The following is a 23,302-nucleotide window of genomic DNA, read 5'->3' on the forward strand; positions in this document are numbered from 1 at the left end:
TCACCAATTTCATGATGCTCACCGCCGTGCGTGAGTAATTCCATCGTAGGCTTGCTGGACGGTGATGGGTTGGATGGGATCTATCATGTAATCGAGTTAGTTTTGTTAGGGTTTGATCCCTAGTATCCACTATGTTCTGAGATTGATGTTGCTATGACTTTGCTATGCTTAATGCTTGTCACTAGGGCCCGAGTGCCATGATTTCAGATCTGAACCTATTATGTTTTCACCAATATATGAGAGTTCTGGATCCTATCTTGCAAGTCTATAGTCACCTATTATGTGTTATGATCCGTTAACCCCGAAGTGACAATAATCGGGATACTTACCGGTGATGACCGTAGTTTGAGGAGTTCATGTATTCACTATGTGTTAATGCTTTGTTTCGGTACTCTATTAAAAGGAGGCCTTAATATCCCTTAGTTTCCATTAGGACCCGCTGCCACGGGAGGGTAGGACAAAAGATGTCATGCAAGTTCTTTTCCATAAGCACGTATGACTATATTCGGAATACATGCCTACATTACATTGATGAACTGGAGCTAGTTCTGTGTCACCCTAGGTTATGACTGTTACATGATGAACCGCATCCAGCATAATTCTCCATCACCGATCCATTGCCTACGAGCTTTCCATATATTGTTCTTCGCTTATTTACTTTCCCGTTGCTATTGCTATCATCACTACAAAATACCAAAAACATTACTTTTACTACTGTTACCTTTTGCTACCATTACCACTACTATCATATTGCTTTGCTACTAAATACTTTGCTGCAGATACTAAGTTTCCAGGTGTGGTTGAGTTCACAACTCAGCTGCTAATACTTGAGAGTATTCTTTGGCTCCCCTTGTGTCGAATCAATAAATTTGGGTTGAATACTTTACCCTCGAAAACTGTTGCGATCCCCTATACTTGTGTGTTATGAGCACGCAACAAATCACTTGGATCTGCGTTCTTCTAGTACTCTTGCATTTCTACTGCTGCCATCTGTTCATCGGCAATCTTTGAGCCTTCCTGGAAACATTCCTCCGCTCTCTGCCGATTACCAGTGATCGTAATCACGCCTTTGGGCCCAGGCATCTTCAGCTTGAGGTATACATAACATGGTCGAGCCATGAAGCGAGAATACGCAGGTCTGCCCAAAATAGCAACTACATGGGCCTTAATGGGCCAAGAGGGGGACAGACCAGCCCCTAAGGGGCTGGTACGCCCCTCCCATATGGGCTGGCCAAATTGGCATATAAAAGGGGAAGGAGGAAAGGAAAAAGGACTCTGAATAGGAATAGGAAAGGGGGGAGGCCGAATTGGGAGGACCCCAAGTAGGATTCCTACTACTTGGGGCACCCCCTTGGCTGCGTCTCCTCCCCTCCAACCTATATATATGAAGGGGGGCACCTCTAGAACACACACCAACAATTGTTAGCCGTGTGCGTCGCCCCCCTCCACAGTTTACGCCTCCGGTCATATCTTCGTAGTGCTTAGGCGAAGCCCTACGCGGATCACTTCACCATCACCGTCACCATGCCGTCGTGCTGACAGAACTCTCCCTCGACACTTTGCTAGATCAAGAGTTCGAGGGACGTCATCGAGCTGAACGTGTGCAGAACTCGGAGGTGCCATACGTTCGGTGCTTGATCGGTCGGAACGAGAAGAAGTTCGACTACATCAACCACGTTGTCAAACGCTTCCGCTTTCAGTCTACGAGGGTACATGGACACACTCTCCCCCTCTCATTGCTATGCATCTCCTAGATAGATCTTGCATGAGACCAGATCTTTGCAGCAGACCGCGTTGCCAACCAGGGGCACTCTTCTTTGCTCTATCCAACATGGGCTGCCAGTCCGTCTTCTTAAGCTGATGAATGGCAAGTTGCAAGCCAAGATATTTGCAGGGAAACTTCCCCAACTCGCATTGCAGCAGGTTAGTGACCCTGATTTTGTCTTCCTCTTCTCCATGGATGAGAATAGCAGATGACTTGCCATAGTTAACTCTCAGACCAGACGCATCTCCAAAGGCTTTGAGCGCCATGGTCACGAACCTGAGGTCGACTTCATTAGGCCTGACAAATAGAGCCACGTCGTCAGCGTATATCGACACACTTTGATTAGGCCCGATGCCGGTTAACGGCTTCAAAACACCCTCCTCCGCGCCCTTTACCATGATGCAAGAGAGCGCATCCATCGAAATGATGAACAATAGAGGGGACACCGGACCGCCTTGTCTCAGACCTTGAGCGAGCATAAAACTTCTGCCAGGTACACCATTGATGAGCACTTTAGTAGAAGTCGTGCGCAGCAGAATGGCGATCCATGCTAACCATTTGTGCCCAAAGCCTTTGCGCCTCATTACCTCAAATAGGAAGGGCCAAGATATAGAATCAAACGCCCTCGATATGTCTAGCTTCAGGAACACCCCAGCTTCTTTACGCACATGGATCTTTCTGGCCACTTGTCTCACAAGGAGAAAGTTGTCATGCAGGTGCCTGCCACATATAAACGCGGACTGATTTGCCGTGACAATTTCCTTCATTCTTCTCCTTGCATGGTTCGCCAACATCTTGGCGAAAAGCTTAGCAGCGCTGTGGGTAAGGCTAATAGGGTGGAAATCACCAACCATCTCCGCATCAGGTTTCTTTGGGATGAGCACAATATGTGCTTTGTTGAGCTTTCCAAAACCCCTCCCATCCTGAACATACAGCTTCATCATCATCGCCATAACATCGTTTTTTATGATCGGCCATGCCCTCTGATAGAAAGCAGCAATGAAGCCATCTGGCCCAGGGGCCCGATCCGGTGGTAGCTCCTTGATGGTCTTCAAGACTTCCTCCTCCGTGAAAATGTTATCAAGCTCGCAAATATCATGAGTCTCCATTCCCACAAAGTTGAGGTCAAGATCTGCCTCTCTGGACGTTGCATGACCCAGCAACTGCTTGTAAGCCTCGGTGAAGATTTCGCCCTTCCTCTCTTGCTTAGTAATGAGCTTGTCGTTATGCCGAATGTGAGGGATAAAGTTTTTAGATCTCTGCCCATTCGCCACGGCCTGAAAAAACTTGGTGAAAGGATCAAGAAGTGGAGTCTAAAGGGGGGTGAATAGACTCTACTCAAGAAAAGTTGCAGTTTTTAATTTCTTTAGGTTTAAGTAGAGTTTTGGCACAAGTTTAAACATTCACAATACATATCAAGCAAGCATGACAAGAGTATATGAGCAGCGCAAAGTAAAGCATGCAAGTTGCAAGAATGTAAAGGGATGGGATTGGAGTGTGCAAATGCAATTGGAGACACGGAGATTTTTGGCATGGTTCCGATAGGTGGTGCTATCGTACATCCACGTTGATGGAGACTTCAACCCACGAAGGGTAAAGGTTGCGCGAGTCCACGGAGGGCTCCACCCACAAAGGGTCCACGAAGAAGCAACCTTGTATATCCCACCATGGCCGTCGCCCACGAAGGACTTGCCTCACTCGGGTAGATCTTCACGAAGTAGGCAATCTGTTTGCCCTTACAAACTCCTTGGTTCAACTCCACAATCTTGACGGAGGCTCCCAAGTGACACCTAGCCAATCTAGGAGACACCACTCTCCAAGAGGTAACAAATGGTGTGTTGATGATGAACTCCTTGCTCTTGTGCTTCAAATGATAGTCTCCCCAACACTCAACTCTCTCTCACATGATTTGGATTTGGTAGAAAGAAGATTTGAGAGGAAAGCAACTTGGGGAAGGCTAGAGATCAAGATTTATGTGGTTGGAATGGAATATCTTGACCTCAACACAAGTGTAGGTGGTTTTATCTCAGAAAATGCATGTTGGAAGTGTAGGCATGTTCTGATGGCTCTCTCCACAAATGAAGAGTGGGTGGAGGGGTATAAATAGCCTCCACACAAAATCTAACCGTTACACACAAATCACAAACTCGGTCAGACCGATTCAATTCAAAATGTGACCGTTAGGCATTTCGGCGGGACCGATATAGTCGACTCGGTGGGACCAATGTGCTAGGGTTAGGGTAAAGCCTCATCTCGGTTTGACCGATTACACAAACTCGGTGGGGCCGATTTGGGTAATAAGCAAAACAGAGAGTTGGCCAAGCAAACTCGGTGGGACCGATTGCATGTCTCGGTGGGACCGAAATTATTGCAATAGGCAACAGAGAGTTTGCAAGCCCATCTCGATGAGACCGAGATCCCATCGGTGAGACCGAATTGATTAGGGTTTCTGGCAGTGTCTATGTCAACTAAACTCGGTGGCGCCGGATAGAAAGTTTCGATGGGGCCGAGTTTGACTTTTGGTTTGGGACAAATGTGGATATGAGAAAGTGGTTGAGGGCATGGAGCATGTCACTAAGCACTTTAAGCAAGCAAGCCATTGAGCAACACCTCATCCCCTCTTAATAGTATTGGCTTTCCTATGGACTCAATGTGATCTTGGATCACTAAAATAAAATGTAGAGTCCTGAGCTTTGAGCTTGAACCAATCCTTTGTCCTCAGCATCGTGAAGGGGTTCCACATCCTCTAGTCCATGCCACTCCATTGTTGAACTTATCTGAAACATACTAGGTAGAAGCATTAGTCCAACAAGAGATATGTTGACATTAATTACCAAAATCACCCAGGGAGCACTTGTGCTTTCAATCTCCCCCTTTTTGGTAATTTATGACAACATACATCAAAGCTTTAGATAAAGATATAGAGAATAACAAGTAAAGCTTTGGAGAGACATGTAACATGCATAGGCTCCCCCTAAATGTATGCAATCATGTAAATATGGAATATAGGATCATGTGAATGCATAAGCATGATAGAGTAAGCAATGTGATACATGTATCTTAGCTATATGCATCAGAGCAAATGATGTGAATATAGGAAATGTACCTTCAGCTCATGAGCCCTTCGTGCAAACAGTATGTACATCAGCAAGAAATCCTCATACACATGACTGTGATGCATATACTTACCTCGTGGTCTTGAGTTGGCTTAGGAAGGAATGAACCTGAGTAAACAAGGTTAGAAAACACAGATACACCTACTAGCCGAGCGAACAAAAGAAACCACAAGAGTACCAAGACCGGGATGACATGTAGAGAGTGAGTACTGAGTACCCCATTGGATATAGACATGTCCCCAAAGGTAAAGATGTGCAATGAATTCAAGGATTTCCTTCCCTTAGATGTCTTGCTCCCCCGAATCTTGCATGGGATATTGGGAGAAGATAGGGAACAGAAAATCAGAGCAACAAAAAGAAACAGAGCTAATGCAAATAATCAAATATGAACATGTCTTTCCCCTCTTAAAGACATGTGACTACTCTCCTCTGGAATACCAAGCATCTGGGGTTTCTTACACTCTCCCCCTGAGTATGCTCTCCCCCTATAGAAATGATTAAGCTTTGATGTGATCTCTCTCTCCCCCTTTGACATCAATTTCCAAGAAGGGTTCTTCTGAATTTATGTTACAAACGGGTTTGGTCCTTGAGTCACAAAGCAAAGCAGCAAGTCGAATGTGATGCTGGTAGAGGACAAGAATCATCGAGTGGAGCTGGAGCAAAAAGAATGCAGGAACAAGTGGCAAGTTGTCTTTCCTGCAGTGAAATCGGTAGCACCGAGTTGTGTGCTTCGGTGGCGCCGAAAGAATTCGGTTGGACCAAAGGAAACAAACCGGTGTGACCAAGTCCATCACAGAGAAAACACTTGTCACCTCAACTCACTAGGCAATTTAGATCTCACAAGGATTTGCAAGGAATTAGCTGAAATATTTGCAATGAATTGGATGCAGGGAATGCAGAAAAAGAAAAGAAATCTAGATGAAGTTTTTTTTGAAAGGGGAAACAAATATGCATGAGACAAATGCAAGAGCACAAAAAAACACAAGAGAACTTCATCTAGAATTGGTCAGCGACAAAGTCACCTATGTTAGAGTATATTGACTTAGGAGTCAAGTGAGGACACTTGATCATAGGTCATACTCATTGTTTAAGCTCAAAATGGGGTTACCATTTTTTTGTTTAAGCATCTTGATGTGTTCACATCTTGTTGAGTTGCTTTGATGCATGTCTTGGAGTAAAGCTTCTCTAAGATGGAATAACATACCTTGGGTGGTGGTGTTGATCTTGATCATGTAGTTGAACTTGTGTGGGTTGCTCAAGGTTGATGTAGCTCAACAAGAGTTGGGAGCACCACTTGGAATTTGAGTTCATCTTCCTACATGGGTTAGCTTTGCAAGGAAGAGCACTTGTATATCCAAGATGACACTCATAAAACTTAATGTAGAATTTGTCAAAGGATATGTTTGAAGGGTTTCGTGCTTGATACATCTCCAACGTATCTATAATTTTTGATTGCTCCATGCTATATTATCTACTGTTTTGGACATTATTGGGCTTTATTATCCACTTTTATATTATTTTTGGGACTAACCTATTAACCGGAGGCCCAGCCCAGAATTGTTGTTTTTTGCCTATTTTAGGGTTTCGAAGAAAAGGAATATCAAACGGAGTCCAAACGGAATAAACCTTCGGGAACGTGATTTTATCAACGAACAAGACCCAGGAGACTTGGACCCTACGTCAAGAAAGGAAACAGGAGGCCACGAGGTAGGGGGCGCGCCCACCCCACCACGCGTGCCCTCCACCCTTGTGGGCCCCCTGTTGCTCCACCGACGTACTCCTTCCTCCTATATATATCCACGTAACCCCAAACAATCAAAGCGGGAGCCAAAACCCTAATTCCACCGCCGTAACTTTCTGTATCCACGAGATCCCATCTTGGGGCCTGTTCCGGAGCTCCGCCGGAGGGGGCATCGATCACGGAGGGCTTCTACATCAACACCATAGCCCCTCCGATGAAGTGTGAGTAGTTCACCTCAGACCTACGGGTCCATAGTTAGTAGCTAGATGGCTTCTTCTCTCCTTTTGGATCTCAATACAATGTTCTCCCCCTCTCTTGTGGAGATCTATTCGATGTAATCTTCTTTTTGCGGTGTGTTTGTTGAGATCGATGAATTGTGGGTTTATGATCAAGTCTATCTATGAATAATATTTGAATCTTCTCTGAATTCTTTTATGTATGATTGGTTATATTTGCAAGTCTCTTCGAATTATCAATTTGGTTTGGCCTACTAGATTGATATTTCTTGCAATGGGAGAAGTGCTTAGCTTTGGGTTCAATCTTGTGGTGTCCTTTCCCGGTGACAGTAAGGGCAGCAAGGCACGTATTGTATTGTTGCCATCGAGGATAACAAGATGGGGTTTTCTTCATATTGCATGAGTCTATCCCTCTACATCATGTCATCTTGCTTAAGGCGTTACTCTGTTTTTAACTTAATACTCTAGATGCATGCTGGATAGCGGTCGATGAGTGGAGTAATAGTAGTAGATGCAGGCAGGAGTCGGTCTACTTGTCTCGGACGTGATGCCTATATACATGATCATACCTAGATATTCTCATAACCATGCTTAATTCTGTCAATTGCTCAATAGTAATTTGTTCACCCACCGTAGAATACTTATGCTCTTGAGAGAAGCCACTAGTGAAACCTATGGCCCCCGGGTCTATCTTTATCATATTGATCTCCTACTACTTAGTTATTTACTTTGCCATTTACTTTGCCTTTATTTTATTTTGCATCTTTTATCATAAAAATACCAAAAATATTATCTTATCATATCTATCAGATCTCACTCTCGTAAGTGGCCCTATAGGGATTGACAACCCCTATTTGCGTTGGTTGTGAGGATTTATTTGTTTTGTGCAGGTGCGAGGGACTCGCGCGTAGCTTCCTACTGGATTGATACCTTGGTTCTAAAAAATTGAGGGAAATACTTACGCTACTTTGTTGCATCACCCCTTCCTCTTCGGGGAGAACCAACGCAGTGCTCAAGAGGTAGCAAGAAGGATTTCTGGCGCCGTTGCCGGGGAGGTCTACGCAAAAGTCAACATACCAAGTACCCATCACCTACCCTTATCTCCCGCATTACATTATTTGCCATTTGCCTCTCGTTTTCCTCTCCCCCACTTCACCCTTGCCGTAATAAATAATTTATCTAGCCTCTGTTTTGGTTGCGTTTTTTGTGTTTAATTAGTGTTTGTGCCAAGTAGAACCATTGGGAAGACTTGGGGAAAGTCTTGTTGAACTTGCTGTAAAAAACAGAAACTTTAGCGCTCACGAGAACTGCTGTCATTTTTATTTGGAAAGTGATACTTAGTTAATTCTTGTTGAAGATGATTAATAGATAAATTCCTCACGTCCAGAAATTTATTTTAGAATTTTTGGGGTTCCAGATCTTGCGCTAGCTACAGATTACTACAGACTGTTCTGTTTTTGACAGATTCTATTTTTCGTGTGTTGTTTGCTTATTTTGATGAATCTATGGCTAGTAAAATAGTTTATAAACCATAGAAAAGTTGGAATACAGTAGGTACAGCACCAATGTAAATAAAGAATGAGTTCATTACAGTACCTTGAAGTGGTCTTTTATTTTCTTTCGCTAACGGAGCTCACGAGATTTTCTACTTTAAGTTTTGTGTTGTGAAGTTTTCAAGTTTTGGGTAAAGATTTGATGGATTATGGAACAAGGAGTGGCAAGAGCCTAAGCTTGGGGATGCCCATGGCACCCCCAAGATAATCTAAGGACACCTAAAAGCCAAAGCTTGGGGATGCCCCAGAAGGCATCCCCTCTTTCGTCTACTTCTATCGGTAACTTTACTTGGAGCTATATTTTTATTCGCCACATGATATGTGTTTTGCTTGGAGCGTCTTGTATTATTTGAGTCTTTGCTTGTTATTTTACCACAATCATCCTTGTTGTACACACCTTTTGAGAGAGCCATACATGATTTGGAATTTGTTAGAATACTCTATGTGCTTCGCTTATATCTTTTGAGTTATATAGTTTTGCTCTAGTACTTCACTTATATCTTTTAGAGCACGGTGGTGAATTTGTTTTATAGAAACTATTGATCTCTCATGCTTCACTTAGATTATTTTGAGAGTCTTAATAGCATGGTAATTTGCTTAAAATCCTAATATGCTAGGTATTTGAGATTAGTAAAATTTTCTTAATAGTGTTTGAATACTAAGAGAAGTTTGATGCTTGATGATTGTTTTGAGATATGGAGATAATAATATCAAAGTCATGCTAGTTGAGTAGTTGTGAAATTGAGAAATGCTTGTGTTGAAGTTTGCAAGTCCCGTAGCATGCATGTATGGTAAACGTTATGCAACAAATTTGAAACATGAGGTGTTATTTGATTGTCTTCCTTATGAGTGGCGGTCGGGGACGAGAGATGGTCTTTTCCTACCAATCTATCCCCCTAGGAGCATGCGCGTAGTACCGAGGTTTTTGATGACTTGTAGATTTTTGCAATAAGTATGTGAGTTCTTTATGACTAATGTTGAGTCCATGGATTATACGCACTCTCACCCTTCCATCCTTGCTAGCCTCTTCGGTACCGTGCATTGCCCTTTCTCACATTGAGAGTTGGCGCAAACTTCGCCGGTGCATCCAAGCCCCGTGATATGATACACTTTTTCACACATAAACCTCCTTATATCTTCCTCAAAACAGCCACCATACCTACCTATTATGGCATTTCCATAGCCATTCCGAGATATATTGCCATGCAACTTTCCACCATTCCGTTCATCATGACACATTCATCATTGTCATATTGCTTAGCATGATCATGTAGTTGACATAGTATTTGTGGCAAATCCACCATTCATAATTCTTTCATACATGTCACTCTTGGTCCATTGCATATCCCGGTACACCGCCAGAGGCATTCATATAGAGTCATCTTTTATTCTAGTATCGGGTTGTAATCATTGAGTTGTAAATAAATAGAACTGTGATGATCATCATTTTCTAGAGCATTGTCCCAAGTGAGGAATATATAAAAAAATGAGAAAGGCCATAAAAAAAGAGAAGGCCCCCCCAAAAAAGAGAAAGGCCATAAAAATGTGAGAGAAAAAGAGAGAAGGGACAATGTTACTATCCTTTGCCACACTTGTGCTTCAAAGTAGCACCCTAATCTTCATGTTAGAGAGTCTCTTGTTTTGTCACTTTCATATACTAGTGGGAATTTTCATTATAGAACTTGGCTTGTATATTCCAACAATGGGCCTCCTCAAGTGCCCTAGGTCTTCGTGAGCAAGCAAGTTGGATGCACACCCACTAGTTTCTTTTGTTGAGCTTTCATACATTTATAGCTCTAGTGCATCCGTTGCATGGCAATCCCTACTCCTTGCATTAACATCAATCGGTGGGCATCTCCATGGCCCATTGATTAGCCTCGTTGATGTGAGACTTTCTCCTTTTTTGTCTTCTCCACATAACCCCCCTCATTATATTCTATTCCACCCATAGTACTATGTCCATGGCTCGCGCTCATATATTGCGTGAAAGTTTATAGGTTTGAGATTACTAAAGTATGAAACAATTGCTTGGCTTGTCATCGGGGTTGTGCATGATGAGAGCATTCTTGTGTGACGAAAATGAAACATGACTAAACCATATGATTTTGTAGGGATGAACTTTCTTTGGCCATGTTATTTTGAGAAGACATAATTGCTTTGTTAGTATGCTTGAAGTATTATTATTTTTATGTAAATATGAACTTTTGTCTTGAATCTTTCGGATCTGAATATTCATACCACAATTAAGAAGAATTACATTAAAATTATGCCAAGTAGCACTCCGCATCAAAAATTCTGTTTTTATCATTTACCTACTCGAGGACGAGCAGGAATTAAGCTTGGGGATGCTTGATACGTCTCCAACATATCTATAATTTGTGATTGCTCCATGCTATATTATCTACTATTTTGGACATTATTGGGCTTTATTATCCACTTTTATATTATTTTTGGGACTAACCTATTAACCGGAGGCCCAGCCCAGAATTGTTGTTTTTTGCCTGTTTTAGGGTTTCGAAGAAAAGGAATATCAAACGGAGTCCAAAAGGAATGAAACCTTCGGGAACGTGATTTTCTCAACGAACAAGACCCGGGAGACTTGGACCCTACGTCAAGAAAGGAAACAGGAGGCCACGAGGTAGGGGGCGCGCCCACCCCACCAGGCGCGCCCTCCACCCTCGTGGGCCCCCTGTTGCTCCACCGACGTACTCCTTCCTCCTATATATATATCCACGTACCCCCAAACGATCAGAACGGGAGCCAAAACCCTAATTCCACCGCCGTAACTTTCTGTATCCATGAGATCCCATCTTGGGGCCTGTTCCGGAGCTCCGCCGGAGGGGGCATCGATCACGGAGGGCTTCTACATCAATACCATAGCCCCTCCGATGAAGTGTGAGTAGTTCACCTCAGACCTACGGGTCCATAGTTAGTAGCTAGATGACTTCTTCTCTCTTTTTGGATCTCAATACAATGTTCTCCCCCTCTCTTGTGGAGATCTATTCGATGTAATCTTCTTTTTGCGATGTGTTTGTTGAGACCGATGAATTGTGGGTTTATGATCAAGTCTATCTATGAATAATATTTGAATCTTCTCTGAATTCTTTTATGTATGATTGGTTATCTTTGCAAGTCTCTTCGAATTATCAGTTTGGTTTGGCCTACTAGATTGATCTTTCTTGCAATGGGAGAAGTGCTTAGCTTTGGGTTCAATCTTGCGGTGTCCTTTCCCAGTGACAGTAAGGGCGGCAAGGCATGTATTGTATTGCTGCCATCGAGGATAACAAGATGGGGTTTTCTTCATATTGCATGAGTCCACCCCTCTACATCATGTCATCTTGCTTAAGGCGTTACTCTGTTTTTAACTTAATACTCTAGAAGCATGCTGGATAGCGGTCAATGAGTGGAGTAATAGTAGTAGATGCAGGTAGGAGTCGGTCTACTTTTCTCAGACGTGATGCCTATATACATGATCATACCTAGATATTCTCATAACTATGCTCAATTTTGTCAATTGCTCAACAGTAATTTGTTCACCCACCGTAGAATACTTATGCTCTTGAGAGAAGCCACCAGTGAAACCTATGGCCCTCGGGTCTATCTTTATCATATTGATCTCCTACTACTTAGTTATTTACTTTGCTATTTACTTTGCCTTTATTTTACTTTGCATCTTTTATCATAAAAATACCAAAAATATTATCTTATCATATCTATCAGATCTCACTCTCGTAAGTGGCCCTATAGGGATTGACAACTCCTATTTGTGTTGGTTGCGAGGATTTATTTGTTTTGTGCAGGTGCGAGGGACTCGCGCGTAGCCTCCTACTGGATTGATACCTTGGTTCTCAAAAACTGAGGGAAATACTTACGCTACTTTGCTGCATCATCCCTCCCTCTTCGGGGAAAACCAACGCAATGCTCAAGAGGTAGTGGTGCTTCCTTGACTTCAACCACCATTGTGTAGAGACTTGGTGATGTAGAAATTGCTCAAGATATGAGTGAGTTGCAATCTCATGGATTTAGATTCATCCAAGTACCTACAAGGGTTAGATAGCATGCAAGGGTGCAAATATATCTAAGACATATAAATAGCAACATGAAAGAAATATCAAGGATTAGTCAAGGGCTCATGCCTTGCATGTATCCAAATGGAGTTTCTACTCCAAGTTTGAAGCATCAATGATGTTCAATTCAGCTCTCAAACGGCAAAAGACTTTCTCATCAAGCGGTTTGGTGAATATATCCGCCAATTTCTTATCAGTGCGGACATGCTTAAGATCAATGTCTCCTTTGGCAACGTGATCTCGAATGAAATGATGATGGACTTCAATATGCTTAGTTCGAGAATGTTGCACGGGATTGTGAGCAATCTTGATAGCACTTTCATTGTCACAAAGAAATGGAACATGGTTCACATATATTCCATAATCTTTAAGAGTTTGGGTCATCCAAAGTAATTGAGCACAACATGAACCAGCGGCAATGTATTCCGCTTCGGCGGTGGATAAGGATACCGAGTTTTGTTTCTTGGAAGACCAAGACACAAGAGATCTACCAAGAAATTGACAAGTACCCGAAGTGGACTTTCTATCAACCTTGTCTCCGGCATAGCCTGAATCGGAGTAACCAACAAAATTGAAAGAAGACCTCTTAGGATACCAAATGCCAAAATTTGGTGTGTGTATTAAGTATCTCACTATCCTTTTCACAGCCTTAAGATGACATTCTTTAGGAGCCGCTTGATATCGTGCACACATGCACACACTTAGCATAATATCGAGACGAGAGGCACATAGATATAACAATGAGCCAATCATAGAGCGGTAAACCTTTTGATCAACCTGTTCACCATCTGTGGTCAAATCAAGATGTCCACTAGTAGGCATGGGTGTAGTCATACCTTTGCATTCTTGCATGTTGAACTTCTTGAATAAGTCCTTGGTGTACTTTGTTTGAGAGACAAAGGTACCTTCCTTAGTTTGTTTGATTTGCAAACCAAGAAATAATTTGATTTCACTCATCATAGACATCTCAAACTTCTCCGACATTAGCTTTCCAAACTTCTCACTAGAATGAGGGTTAGTCGAACCAAATATTATATCATCAACATAAATTTGGCACACAAATAGTTCTCCATTAACCCTTTTAGTAAAAAGAGTAGAATCTATTTTTCCAATTTCAAAGCCTTTTTCAATAAGGAACTTGGTCAAGCATTTATACCACGCTCTAGGAGCTTGTTTAAGACCATAAAGAGCTCTGTGAAGTTTGTAAACATGATTAGGTTTCTTAGGATTGACAAAGCCGGGAGGTTGCTTAACATAAACTTCCTCCTCAACTTCACCATTTAAAAAAGCACTTTTAATGTCCATTTGGTACAAGGTGATATCATGGTGATTAGCATAAGCAAGTAAGATGCGAATTGACTCAAGTCTAGCATCGGGGGCATATGTCTCACCATAGTCCATACCTTCGACTTGAGTGTAGCCTTGGGCGACTAGACGTGCTTTGTTGCGAACAAATTGTCCATCTTCATCTTGCTTGTTGCGAAACACCCATTTGGTACCGATGATGTTGTGGTCGTTGTCGGGCTTCTCAACCAATGTCCACACTTGATTTCTCTCAAAGTTGTGTAGCTCTTCATGCATGGCGTTTATCCAATATGGATCTTCTGATGCTTCTTCAACCTTCATAGGTTTAATGCTAGAGATGAATGAATAATGTTCACAAAAATTAGCCAAAAGAGTTTTAGAGCGAGTGATTCTCCCGGTTTGGATATCATTGTAGATTTGCTCGACGAGATGGTCTTTGGCGACTCTTGCTCGAACTCGTGGGAGGTTTTTCTTGGCTCGGGGTGGAACATCCTCTTCATCTTGTTCTTCTTCTTGGCCTTCTTCATTGTTGACGTTGTCGTTCTCTTGTGGTGGTGGAGAAGGAGGTTGTTGATGTTCATCTTGGTGTACTTCCTCGTTTTCTTCGTCTTGGTGTGTCCCACTTGTGGATGCTTCCGTATCAACTCTTGGTTCACCTTGTCGTGAGGTGGAAGCTTCCACTTGGACGGACGAGGTACTCTCCTTCACCTCCGTTGGACGAATTTTGCCAATAGACAAGTCTTGGATTGCTTCTGAAGGGTCTTTGTCTCCTACATCAATTGTCAATTGCTCTACTTGCGAGCCGTTAGATTCATCAAACTTCACATCTACCGTCTGTTCAACCTTTCGGGTGAAATTGTTGTAGACACGGTAAGTGTGAGAGTTTGAACCATAACCAAGTAGGAAACCTTCATGAGATTTAGGAGCAAATTTAGAACGACGATGCATATCAAGAATGTAGCACTTTGAGCCGAATACTCAAAAGTATCCAACTTGGGATTTGTTACCGGTGAGGAGCTCGTATGCCGTCTTGCCGAGTAGCTTGTGAAGATACAAGCGATTTGTTGCATGACAAGCTGTCTCAACCACTTCCGTCCAAAAGTGTTTTGGAGTCTTGTACTCATCAAGCATCGTTCTTGCCATCTTAATAAGAGTCCGGTTCTTCCTCTCAGCAACTCCATTTTGTTGAGGTGTGTACGTAGCTGAGAACTCGTGTGAAATCCCTTCTTCGTCAAGAAAGGTATCCACATTTGCGTTCTTGAACTCTGTTCCATTGTCTCTCCGAACCTTCTTGATCTTCACTTAAAATTGATTTTGGGCCTTGCTAGCGAAGTTTTTGAAGATCTTTTGGACCTGCGATTTATCATCAAGGAAGGACACCCACGTAAATCTTGAAAAATCACCGACTATGACTAGACCAAATGAGTTACCACCGAGACTCTTGTAGGCATTGGGACCAAAGAGATCCATGTGAAGTAGCTCGAGCGGTCTTCTCGTGGTCATGATGTTCTTCACGGGGTGAATCCCTCCAACTTGTTTTCCTGCTTGACAAGCACTACAAAGTCTATCCTTGTCAAATATAACATCTTTTACTCCAAGGATATGATCACCTTTAACAAGCTTATCAAGATTTCGCATGCCCACATGACCTAGCCTTCTATGCCACAACCAGCCTTTAGAAGATTTAGCAATTAAGCAAGTTCTAGGTCGAGCCTTTTTAGTGAAATCAACAATGTAAAGATCACCTCTACGTATAGCGGTAAAGACCATTTTATGATTGTCTCTTCGAAACACCTAGCAATCTACTTCAGTAAATAGGACATTGAAACCGAAATCAGCAAGTCTAGATACTGAAAGTAATTTGTACCCAAGAGATTCAACGAGCATGACGTTTTGTATGGAGATATCATGTGAGATGGCCACCTTACCGAGGCCAACCACCTTACCCTTTGAGTTATCACCAAAAGTGACATACTTTAGAGGGTCGTCGTTTTCAGCAAGCTCACGAAACATATCTTTGTCTCCGGTCATCTGATCAGTACATCCACTATCAAGAACCCATTCCTTTCCTCCAGCCATGTAGCCGCGAATATTAGCCATAAGACCAAAGTGTCTTATCGCATCGTCAAGATCACTGTCACTATCATCATCCTCATCATAGTATCCATGTTCAACATCGTCTTGTATTTGATCAATTCCTAGAGAGGGTAATTCATTAGATAAATGATCATCACAATGGTCACCTTTATGAATTCTAATAGCTTCAGATATGATATTGCTAATGATTCCAACATCTCCTTTAGCACGCATAATATTGGTAAGCTCAAATAGACAATCACCAAACATAGGATCACTAGAATTCATCTTACTCAATGCAATAGACTTATGAAGAATTTCATCTAAGTTTTGCAAGGAATAGTTTGGAAATCTTTCCTCAAGAAATCTCCATATAGTGTAGGCACAATCAAGAGTAGGCAAACATCCAATCAAGTTTCTAGGCAAGCCTCTAGTGATAAGATTAACAGTTCTAAGGTTGCGGATCATGTCAATAGACTCGTCAAGGGTAGGATGCAAAGGATCAACATGAGGTGCACAAGGGCTAGTAATGTACTTGCTCAAATGATATTCATTTAAAATCTCAAGCATCTCATTTTTCCACTCATGAAAGAACTCTCCATCAAGAATAGGCACTCTACGTCTAATACTCCCCAACGTAGACTCATCCATCTTCCTCCAATGGTGATTAAACCAAAGCAATGGAGACCAAAGCTCTGATACCAATTGAAAGGATCGAGAAGTGGAGTCTAGAGGGGGGTGAATAGACTCTACTCAAGAAAAGTTGTAGTTTTTAATTTCTTTAGGTTTAAGTAGAGTTTTGGCACAAGTTTAAACATTCACAATACATATCAAGCAAGCATGACAAGATTATATGAGCAACGAAAACTAAAGCATGCAAGTCGCAAGAATGTAAAGGGATGGGATTGGAGTGTGCAAACGCAATTGGAGACACAGAGATTTTTGGCGTGGTTCCAATAGGTGGTGCTATCGTACATCCACATTGATGGAGACTTCAACCCACGAAGGGTAACAGTTGCGCAAGTCCACGGAGGGCTCCACCCACGAAGGGTCCACGAAGAAGCAACCTTGTCTATCCCACCATGGCCGTCGCCCACGAAGGAATTGCCTCACTCGGGTAGATCTTCACGAAGTAGGCGATCTCCTTGCCCTTACAAACTCCTTGGTTCAACTCCACAATCTTGACGGAGGCTCCCAAGTGACACCTAGCCAATCTAGGAGACACCACTCTCCAAGAGGTAACAAATGGTGTGTTGATGATGAACTCCTTGCTCTTGTGCTTCAAATGATAGTCTCCCCAACACTCAACTCTCTCTCACATGATTTGGATTTGGTAGAAAGAAGATTTGAGTGGAAAGCAACTTGGGGAAGGCTAGAGATCAAGATTTATGTGGCTGGAATGGAATATCTTGACCTCAACACAAGTGTAGGTGGTTCTATCTCAGAAAATGTATGTTGGAAGTGTAGGCATGTTTTGATGGCTCTCTCCACGAATGAAGAGTGGGTGGAGGGGTATAAATAGCCTCCACACAAAATCTAACCGTTACACACAAATCACCAAACTCGGTGGGACCGAATCATGAAACTCGGTCAGACTAATTCAGTTTGAAATGTGACTGTTAGGCATTTCGGTGGGACCAATGTGCTAGGGTTAGGGTAAAGCCTCATCTCGGTTTGACTGATTACACAAACTCGGTGGGATCGATTTGGGTAATAAGCAAAACAGAGAGTTGGCCAAGCAAACTCGGTGGGACAGATTGCATGTCTCTGTGGGACCGAAATTATTGCAATAGGCAACAGAGAGTTTGCAAGCCCATCTCGGTGAGACCGAGATCCCATCGGTGAGACCGAATTGATTAGGGTTTCTAGCAGTGGCTATGTCAACTGAACTCGGTGGCGCCAGATAGAAAGTTTCAGTGGGGCCGAGTTTGACTTTTGGTTTGGGACAAATATGGATATGAGAAAGTGGTTGAGGGCTTTGGATCATATCACTAAGCACTTTGAGCAAGCAAGCCATTGAGCAACACCTCATCCCCTCTTAATAGTATTGGCTTTCCTATGGACTCAATGTGATCTTGGATCACTAAAATAAAATGTAGAGTCCTGAGCTTTGAGCTTGAGCCAATCCTTTGTCCTGAGCATCTTGAAGGGGTTCCACATCCTCTAGTCCATGCCACTCCATTGTTGAACTTATGTGAAACATACTAGGTAGAAGCATTAGTCCAACAAGAGATATGTTGACATTAATTACCAAAATTACCTAGGGAGCACTTGTGCTTTCACTTGGTGTTCGCGTCTCCTTCCCGGATCCATCGCAGCCGTGAGCACTGGCGCTCAATGGTACGTTGCATAGAGGACATCCCCAGGACCGCCAGTTTGATAGTCTTGCGAAGCCAAAGCTCAGCGGGGGTGATAGCACGCGCCTCCATGGCGCGGTCAAACCTGAGGATGACATAGTTGGCAATAGTGATCTGTGTCTTGATGTTGCCAGACTTCCTCTGTCCCCAAGCTTGCAGCGCGACATCAGTATTTCTCAGAAGCGCATCCATCCTCTCGAAAGGATCTACTATGTTCTCACCGCATATCCCATGCATCCCGAACAGCTTGATCAAACCCCTCCAGTTTGGTCCAGTACATCTCAAAATAGAATCTTCTCTTGTGGTAGAAAGGAGCTGAAGTAGACAGGTGGAGCGGGCCATGGTCCGATATGTTGGTGGATAAAGCTTGGAGGAGGACGTCCGGGTGAGAAAGCTCCCAGTCCACAGTCACCAACACACGATCAATCTTCTTCATCACTGGTTGTTCCTTTTCATTAGTCCACGTGAATCTTCGGCCATGCATGTAAACCTCCTTAAGTTCATTGTTATCCACGAACTCCTTAAATCTCCTCATAATGCGTCTGTTGATGTTATTATTGCTCTTGTCATCCGCCCGAAGGATCATGTTAAAATCCCCCAAAACCATCCATGGCCCAGGGCAGGCCGCGCGCAGGGCATGAAGATCACAGAGAAATTGAGATTTGGGACCCTCACCTTGCAGGCCGTACACCACCATAACCCACCAAGTTGATCCGCCCTTATCATGCACGAGCCCTGTGATAGAGTTAGCGTCACGCACTATGTTATTCACAGATAGCACCGTGCTATTCCAAGCAAGAAGAATGCCCCCACGAGTCTCCTCAGCCGGCACATAGTCAAACCCATCGAAAGATGGGCCAATGCATTGTATAATGATGAAAGGATCAAATACATCGAGTTTAGTCTCTTGAAGACACATAAGGTTAACCTTGGCCGCCACTACAAACTCCCTAACTACATGCTTCTTGGCAGGGTTGTTAAGACCCTTACGTTCCAACACAACACATGTGGGTTATGATCCATAGACATTGCGAGGAAAAACTACCACCTCCAAACCCAGTGATCAAGCTGGGCTTGCCACCACCGTGTTGCCGGCCCTCAGTTCGCATGCCGGAGGCACCTCCTTCCCAAACAAGGCAACGATCACTTTGATATGCTGCTCGCGGAGAGGGGAGTCGAAGATCGCCGCAAGCTCGGCAATAGAATCCTCATTTCCTTCTATATCTTCCGGGACCAAACCTAATGCCCGCATGAGCACATTCTTCGCCTGCGTAGCCTTCATGGGAATCGAAGACATCGCATGCTTGGCACCTCGAGTAGTGCGACACGGCGTGAATGGCTCTGCTTCCGATCGCAGCGATGATTGAACTTCCTGAAGGAGAGGGGGCACCAGCTTGCGAACTAGGGCATTACATAACCACTTCAATTTTCCGAAAGCGGCTTCATGCCACCATTGCATGCAAACTCCCCGCTCTGCATGTCGCAATTTACGTGAGCATTTTGCTGGCCAGTCTCAAACTCCTGCATGGCCACCACTTGTCCAGAAACCACCTCGTCCCCACCTGCTTGGGGATCCGCGCCAATCATTGTCACCAACCCACCCTACGTTATGGGCTGGGCACTGATCCTTGCAGATCCACCGCTCCCGCCTGGTCTCCGATAGGCCCGGGTGGGGCTGGCTCCTGCGCGAGCCTGATGGGATCCGGTGTGGAGGGCAAGATCACAGCCTGCATGCGGCTCTCCGCACTTCCAGACGCAACTGCAGCCTTGTCTCCCCTGTCGCGTAGCTCTGTCCCGTGTTCCTGTCCCGCAACCGCCGCCAAAGTGGGGGCCGCTGGTGTTGCCACATTCGCAGTGGGGCCATCCAACTGCGGCGACAAACCTGACCCGCTAATCACGTCCGTGGTCATGCTCGGCCGGACAGCTTGTAGCCGCATCACCTCGGGCTCGCCAATGTTATCCACCGAGGTCACATCTATCCGAACAGCACGGCTCATGATTGGGGCCTGGGTGTCCATCCGATCTGCTTGCTGCATGATTGGTGCCGGACTCCTCGCCCCCTCTCCACCAGTCCGTTCTGGAACAACCGGACCCACCACCTACCTAGTTGAAGCGCACGCGCTAGAGGAATTCAAAATTCGAACCGTCTCCGTCGCATCCTTCTCCACCTGACCGGGCCCAGAAGCGATCCGGTCAAAAGCAGACTGACGGAACGTCAGCCTATCGTGAACGCGGACCCCAGTCCCACCACGGCTTCTCTCTCTGGCCTGAGCCATGGGGGGAATCTTCCACTCTGACGGTGGCACGATGCTGCGGGCCACGCCGCTGGCATACCTCCGGCCACCGCCCATCCCGCCGGCATTGTCACCCTGCAAGTCGCGGACCCAACTGAAATATACATGCAGGCAAAACCAGCGCGGATAACAAACACGCCCTTAGAGCATCTCCAACAAGCGCCGGTCGCGCCGCGTGCAAAAAACAGATATGCCGCGCACGCATCGCCTGGTTTGGCGCGGCACGCAACGCTGGCTCCAGCAGCCGCGCTAAAATGCAGCGCGCGCGACTCGCACAAACAACATATGCATTCGAAAACAGAAGCAAAAAGATCAAAACAAACAAAAATAAATAGTTGAATTTCGTTTATTACAACTCAAACAAAAACAGTTTATCGTTCAATACAACAAATAGTGCAATTAAACACAACAAATAATTCAACAATACAATAACGAACGCTCAAATCATGATGCTCTTTGTCGTCCATTCCATGCCCATCACTCCTCAATGAGATCCTTCTGAAGATCATTATGCGCCGCGGGACGTCGAATGGCATGATAGGAGGCAACAAAACGGGCCACCCTTTCAGCCCTCCGTCGCACTCGCACGGGATGTTCCAAGAGCTCATACTGAGAGTAGTCTACATCTTGGCCACGCTCATTCTCGATGATCATGTTGTGCATGATCACACAAGCGTGCATTATGTACCAAAGCATCTTCTGATCCCAAAATCTAGCCGGTCCTCTCACAATAGCAAATTGGGCTTGCAAAATCCCAAAAGCTCTCTCCAAATCTTTTCTAGCCCCCGCCTGAGCATTGTGGAAATCAAGATTTTTCTTACCTTCTGGCTTTTTCAACGGCTTGACAAAGGTTTGCCACTTTGGATAGATGCCATCCGCTAGATAATAGCCATAGTTGTATGTACGACCATTTGCTACAAACTGCACCGGTGGCAACTCCCCATTTGCAATCTTACTCATCAGTGGTGACCGGTTGACAACATTGATGTCATTCAAAGATCCAGGCATTCCAAAGAATGCATGCCAAATCCAAGTCTCTTGATCGGCCACCGCTTCAAGGATTATAGTGGAACCCTTTTTTTGCCGTGGAATTGCCCATGCCATGCCTTTGGACAATTCTTCCAAGTCCAATGCATGCAATCTATTGAGCCAAGCATGCCAGAAAAGCCGCGAGCTTTGTTCATCGCCAAAAGCCTTGCAACGTCTTCAGCGTTGGGAGATCTCAAATACTCCTCGCCAAACACTTGCACAATTCCGACTGCGAAGCGCTTGACGCACATGATGGCTTGGCTCTCACCCATAGCCAAGTGATCATCAACTAGATCAGCCGGTATACCGTATGCCAACATACGCAAAGCGGCTGTCACCTTCTGAAAGGTGCTATGCCCGAGCTCTCCGGCGGCATTCCTCCTTTGCTGAAAAAAGCGGTCATGGCTCGCTAGTTTCTCTGCAATTCGCCTGAACAACTCGGTGCTCATCCTAAACCGGCGACGAAAATATGACTCGGGATATGTGGGATTCTCCGCAAAATAATTCCTGATCAATCTGTTGTGGGCATCGATCCTATCCCTCCAAATTTTTTGCCGACTCATAACCGAACCACCGTGCTTCGGTTTTTTATTAATATGCATAGCTAGGATCATTGCAAGATCCTCCTCCTCTTCCATATCAAATTCTTCTTCGGAAGAATCATACGACGAACTCATGTACAATGTTGAATACTATGCTATAAATAAAAAACTACAATCAACATGCACGAAATTCATGGCTTTTGAGCAATACATACCTTCTAGGCGTTTTGTCGAACACCTTGCGGGTGCTGAGCGGCAGCGAGCGCGCGGGCGCTGTTCGTCGGAGGACCAGCACGCGCGCGGGGCGGCGGGACTAGAGGGGAGCCGGAGAAAGCGCGCGCGGGGCGGGGATAGGCCGGGGAAGCGCCGGAACGGTCGCCGGGTGGCATGGTCGGCGGCGGTGGCGCGACTAGAGGGGGGGTGGGAGGTGCGAGCGAGCGCGGGAGAGTCCAGCGCGCGGGAGCGGGCGCAGCAAATAAGCGGCGCGCGATTGCGTTTCGGCCCGCGCGCTGGACTACGTATGCCGCGCGCGCTGTTTTCACGCGCCCGCTGGAGCAACTATTCCGGTTGCGCGCGCGCTAAAATGGGGGATTTTGCGGCGCGGCGCTAGTTTGGCGTGCCTGTTGGAGATGCTCTTTAGGGCCAGTTTTTTTCACTTTATATCTAGTTAAGGTCTAATTAGTTAGGATTGTAAAAAAAATATGAAGTGACGATTTTAGGAGAAGCTGGGGAGGAGGGCGATTCTTGGAGAAAGCTTATTATGGTACGGGTCGCCATAAGCGAGATGTAGTCGCCTAGAATAGGAGCACTAGTCACCTTATCCTCCGGCTAGCCGTTCGCGTGCAGCCGTTCTATCTCTCGCCAAACATTTTCTCTTGGAAGGCACTCGTTTTCCTTTTGTCTCTTTGAGAAAAGTATCTTCCTTGTAAGCCATCCCGCATCCGGGCAGTGTAAGTCAACCACTCCACTCCCGCGCGCTCCCCTCTCGCGGCTTCGGTTCTTCCGCCCGCCGCCGATTGCTGCCGAGATGAGGTCGCAGCTTGACGCCGCCGCCACTGCGTCTTCGCCGCCGGCGTCCGCTCTCCGCCCCTGTCCGCCTCGGGCCCTCCTTAGGTGCACCCGGTACTGTTGATTACATTATGTTGCACGCATGCGGCGGCCTTGAACGCGGCGATGATTTGATCTATCGCTGCTCTTATCCACATCCTAATTCCTGCTCGT

The 23,302-nt window shown here is 44.9% G+C and overlaps 2 protein-coding genes across 3 annotated transcripts in view; one reads left to right on the forward strand and one right to left on the reverse strand.

Moving 5' to 3' along the window:
* Positions 1 to 18,433: 18,433 nt before the first annotated feature.
* LOC147990627 (uncharacterized) lies at positions 18,434 to 18,913 on the reverse strand. Its single transcript, XM_087538323.1, has one exon. It carries the CDS (start codon positions 18,911 to 18,913, stop codon positions 18,434 to 18,436), a length of 480 nt encoding a protein of 159 aa, XP_087394449.1.
* Positions 18,914 to 22,907: 3,994 nt separating this feature from the next.
* Positions 22,908 to 23,302, forward strand: part of LOC125552058 (putative ion channel POLLUX-like 2) — a 42,586-nt gene continuing 42,191 nt past the window's right edge. Inside the window, exon 1 of one of the 2 annotated variants that reach the window (XM_048715533.2) lies at positions 22,908 to 23,194. In XM_048715533.2, coding sequence (XP_048571490.1) covers positions 23,109 to 23,194 — 86 coding nt within the window. In that variant the 5' untranslated portion in view covers positions 22,908 to 23,108. Of the gene's footprint in view, positions 23,204 to 23,302 lie in introns of both variants that reach the window. The other variant, XM_048715526.2, reaches the window with a different exon arrangement.

The sequence above is a fragment of the Triticum urartu genome, chromosome 1A (genome assembly GCF_056163025.1).
Source record: "Triticum urartu cultivar PI428250 chromosome 1A, HENAU_Tu73, whole genome shotgun sequence".
Taxonomy (NCBI): domain Eukaryota; kingdom Viridiplantae; phylum Streptophyta; class Magnoliopsida; order Poales; family Poaceae; genus Triticum; species Triticum urartu.

Bases quoted from the DNA above. Each gene is read 5' to 3' on its own strand.
- LOC147990627 (XM_087538323.1), bottom strand. From the start codon at position 18,913: ATGGTGGTGTACGGCCTGCAAGGTGAGGGTCCCAAATCTCAATTTCTC.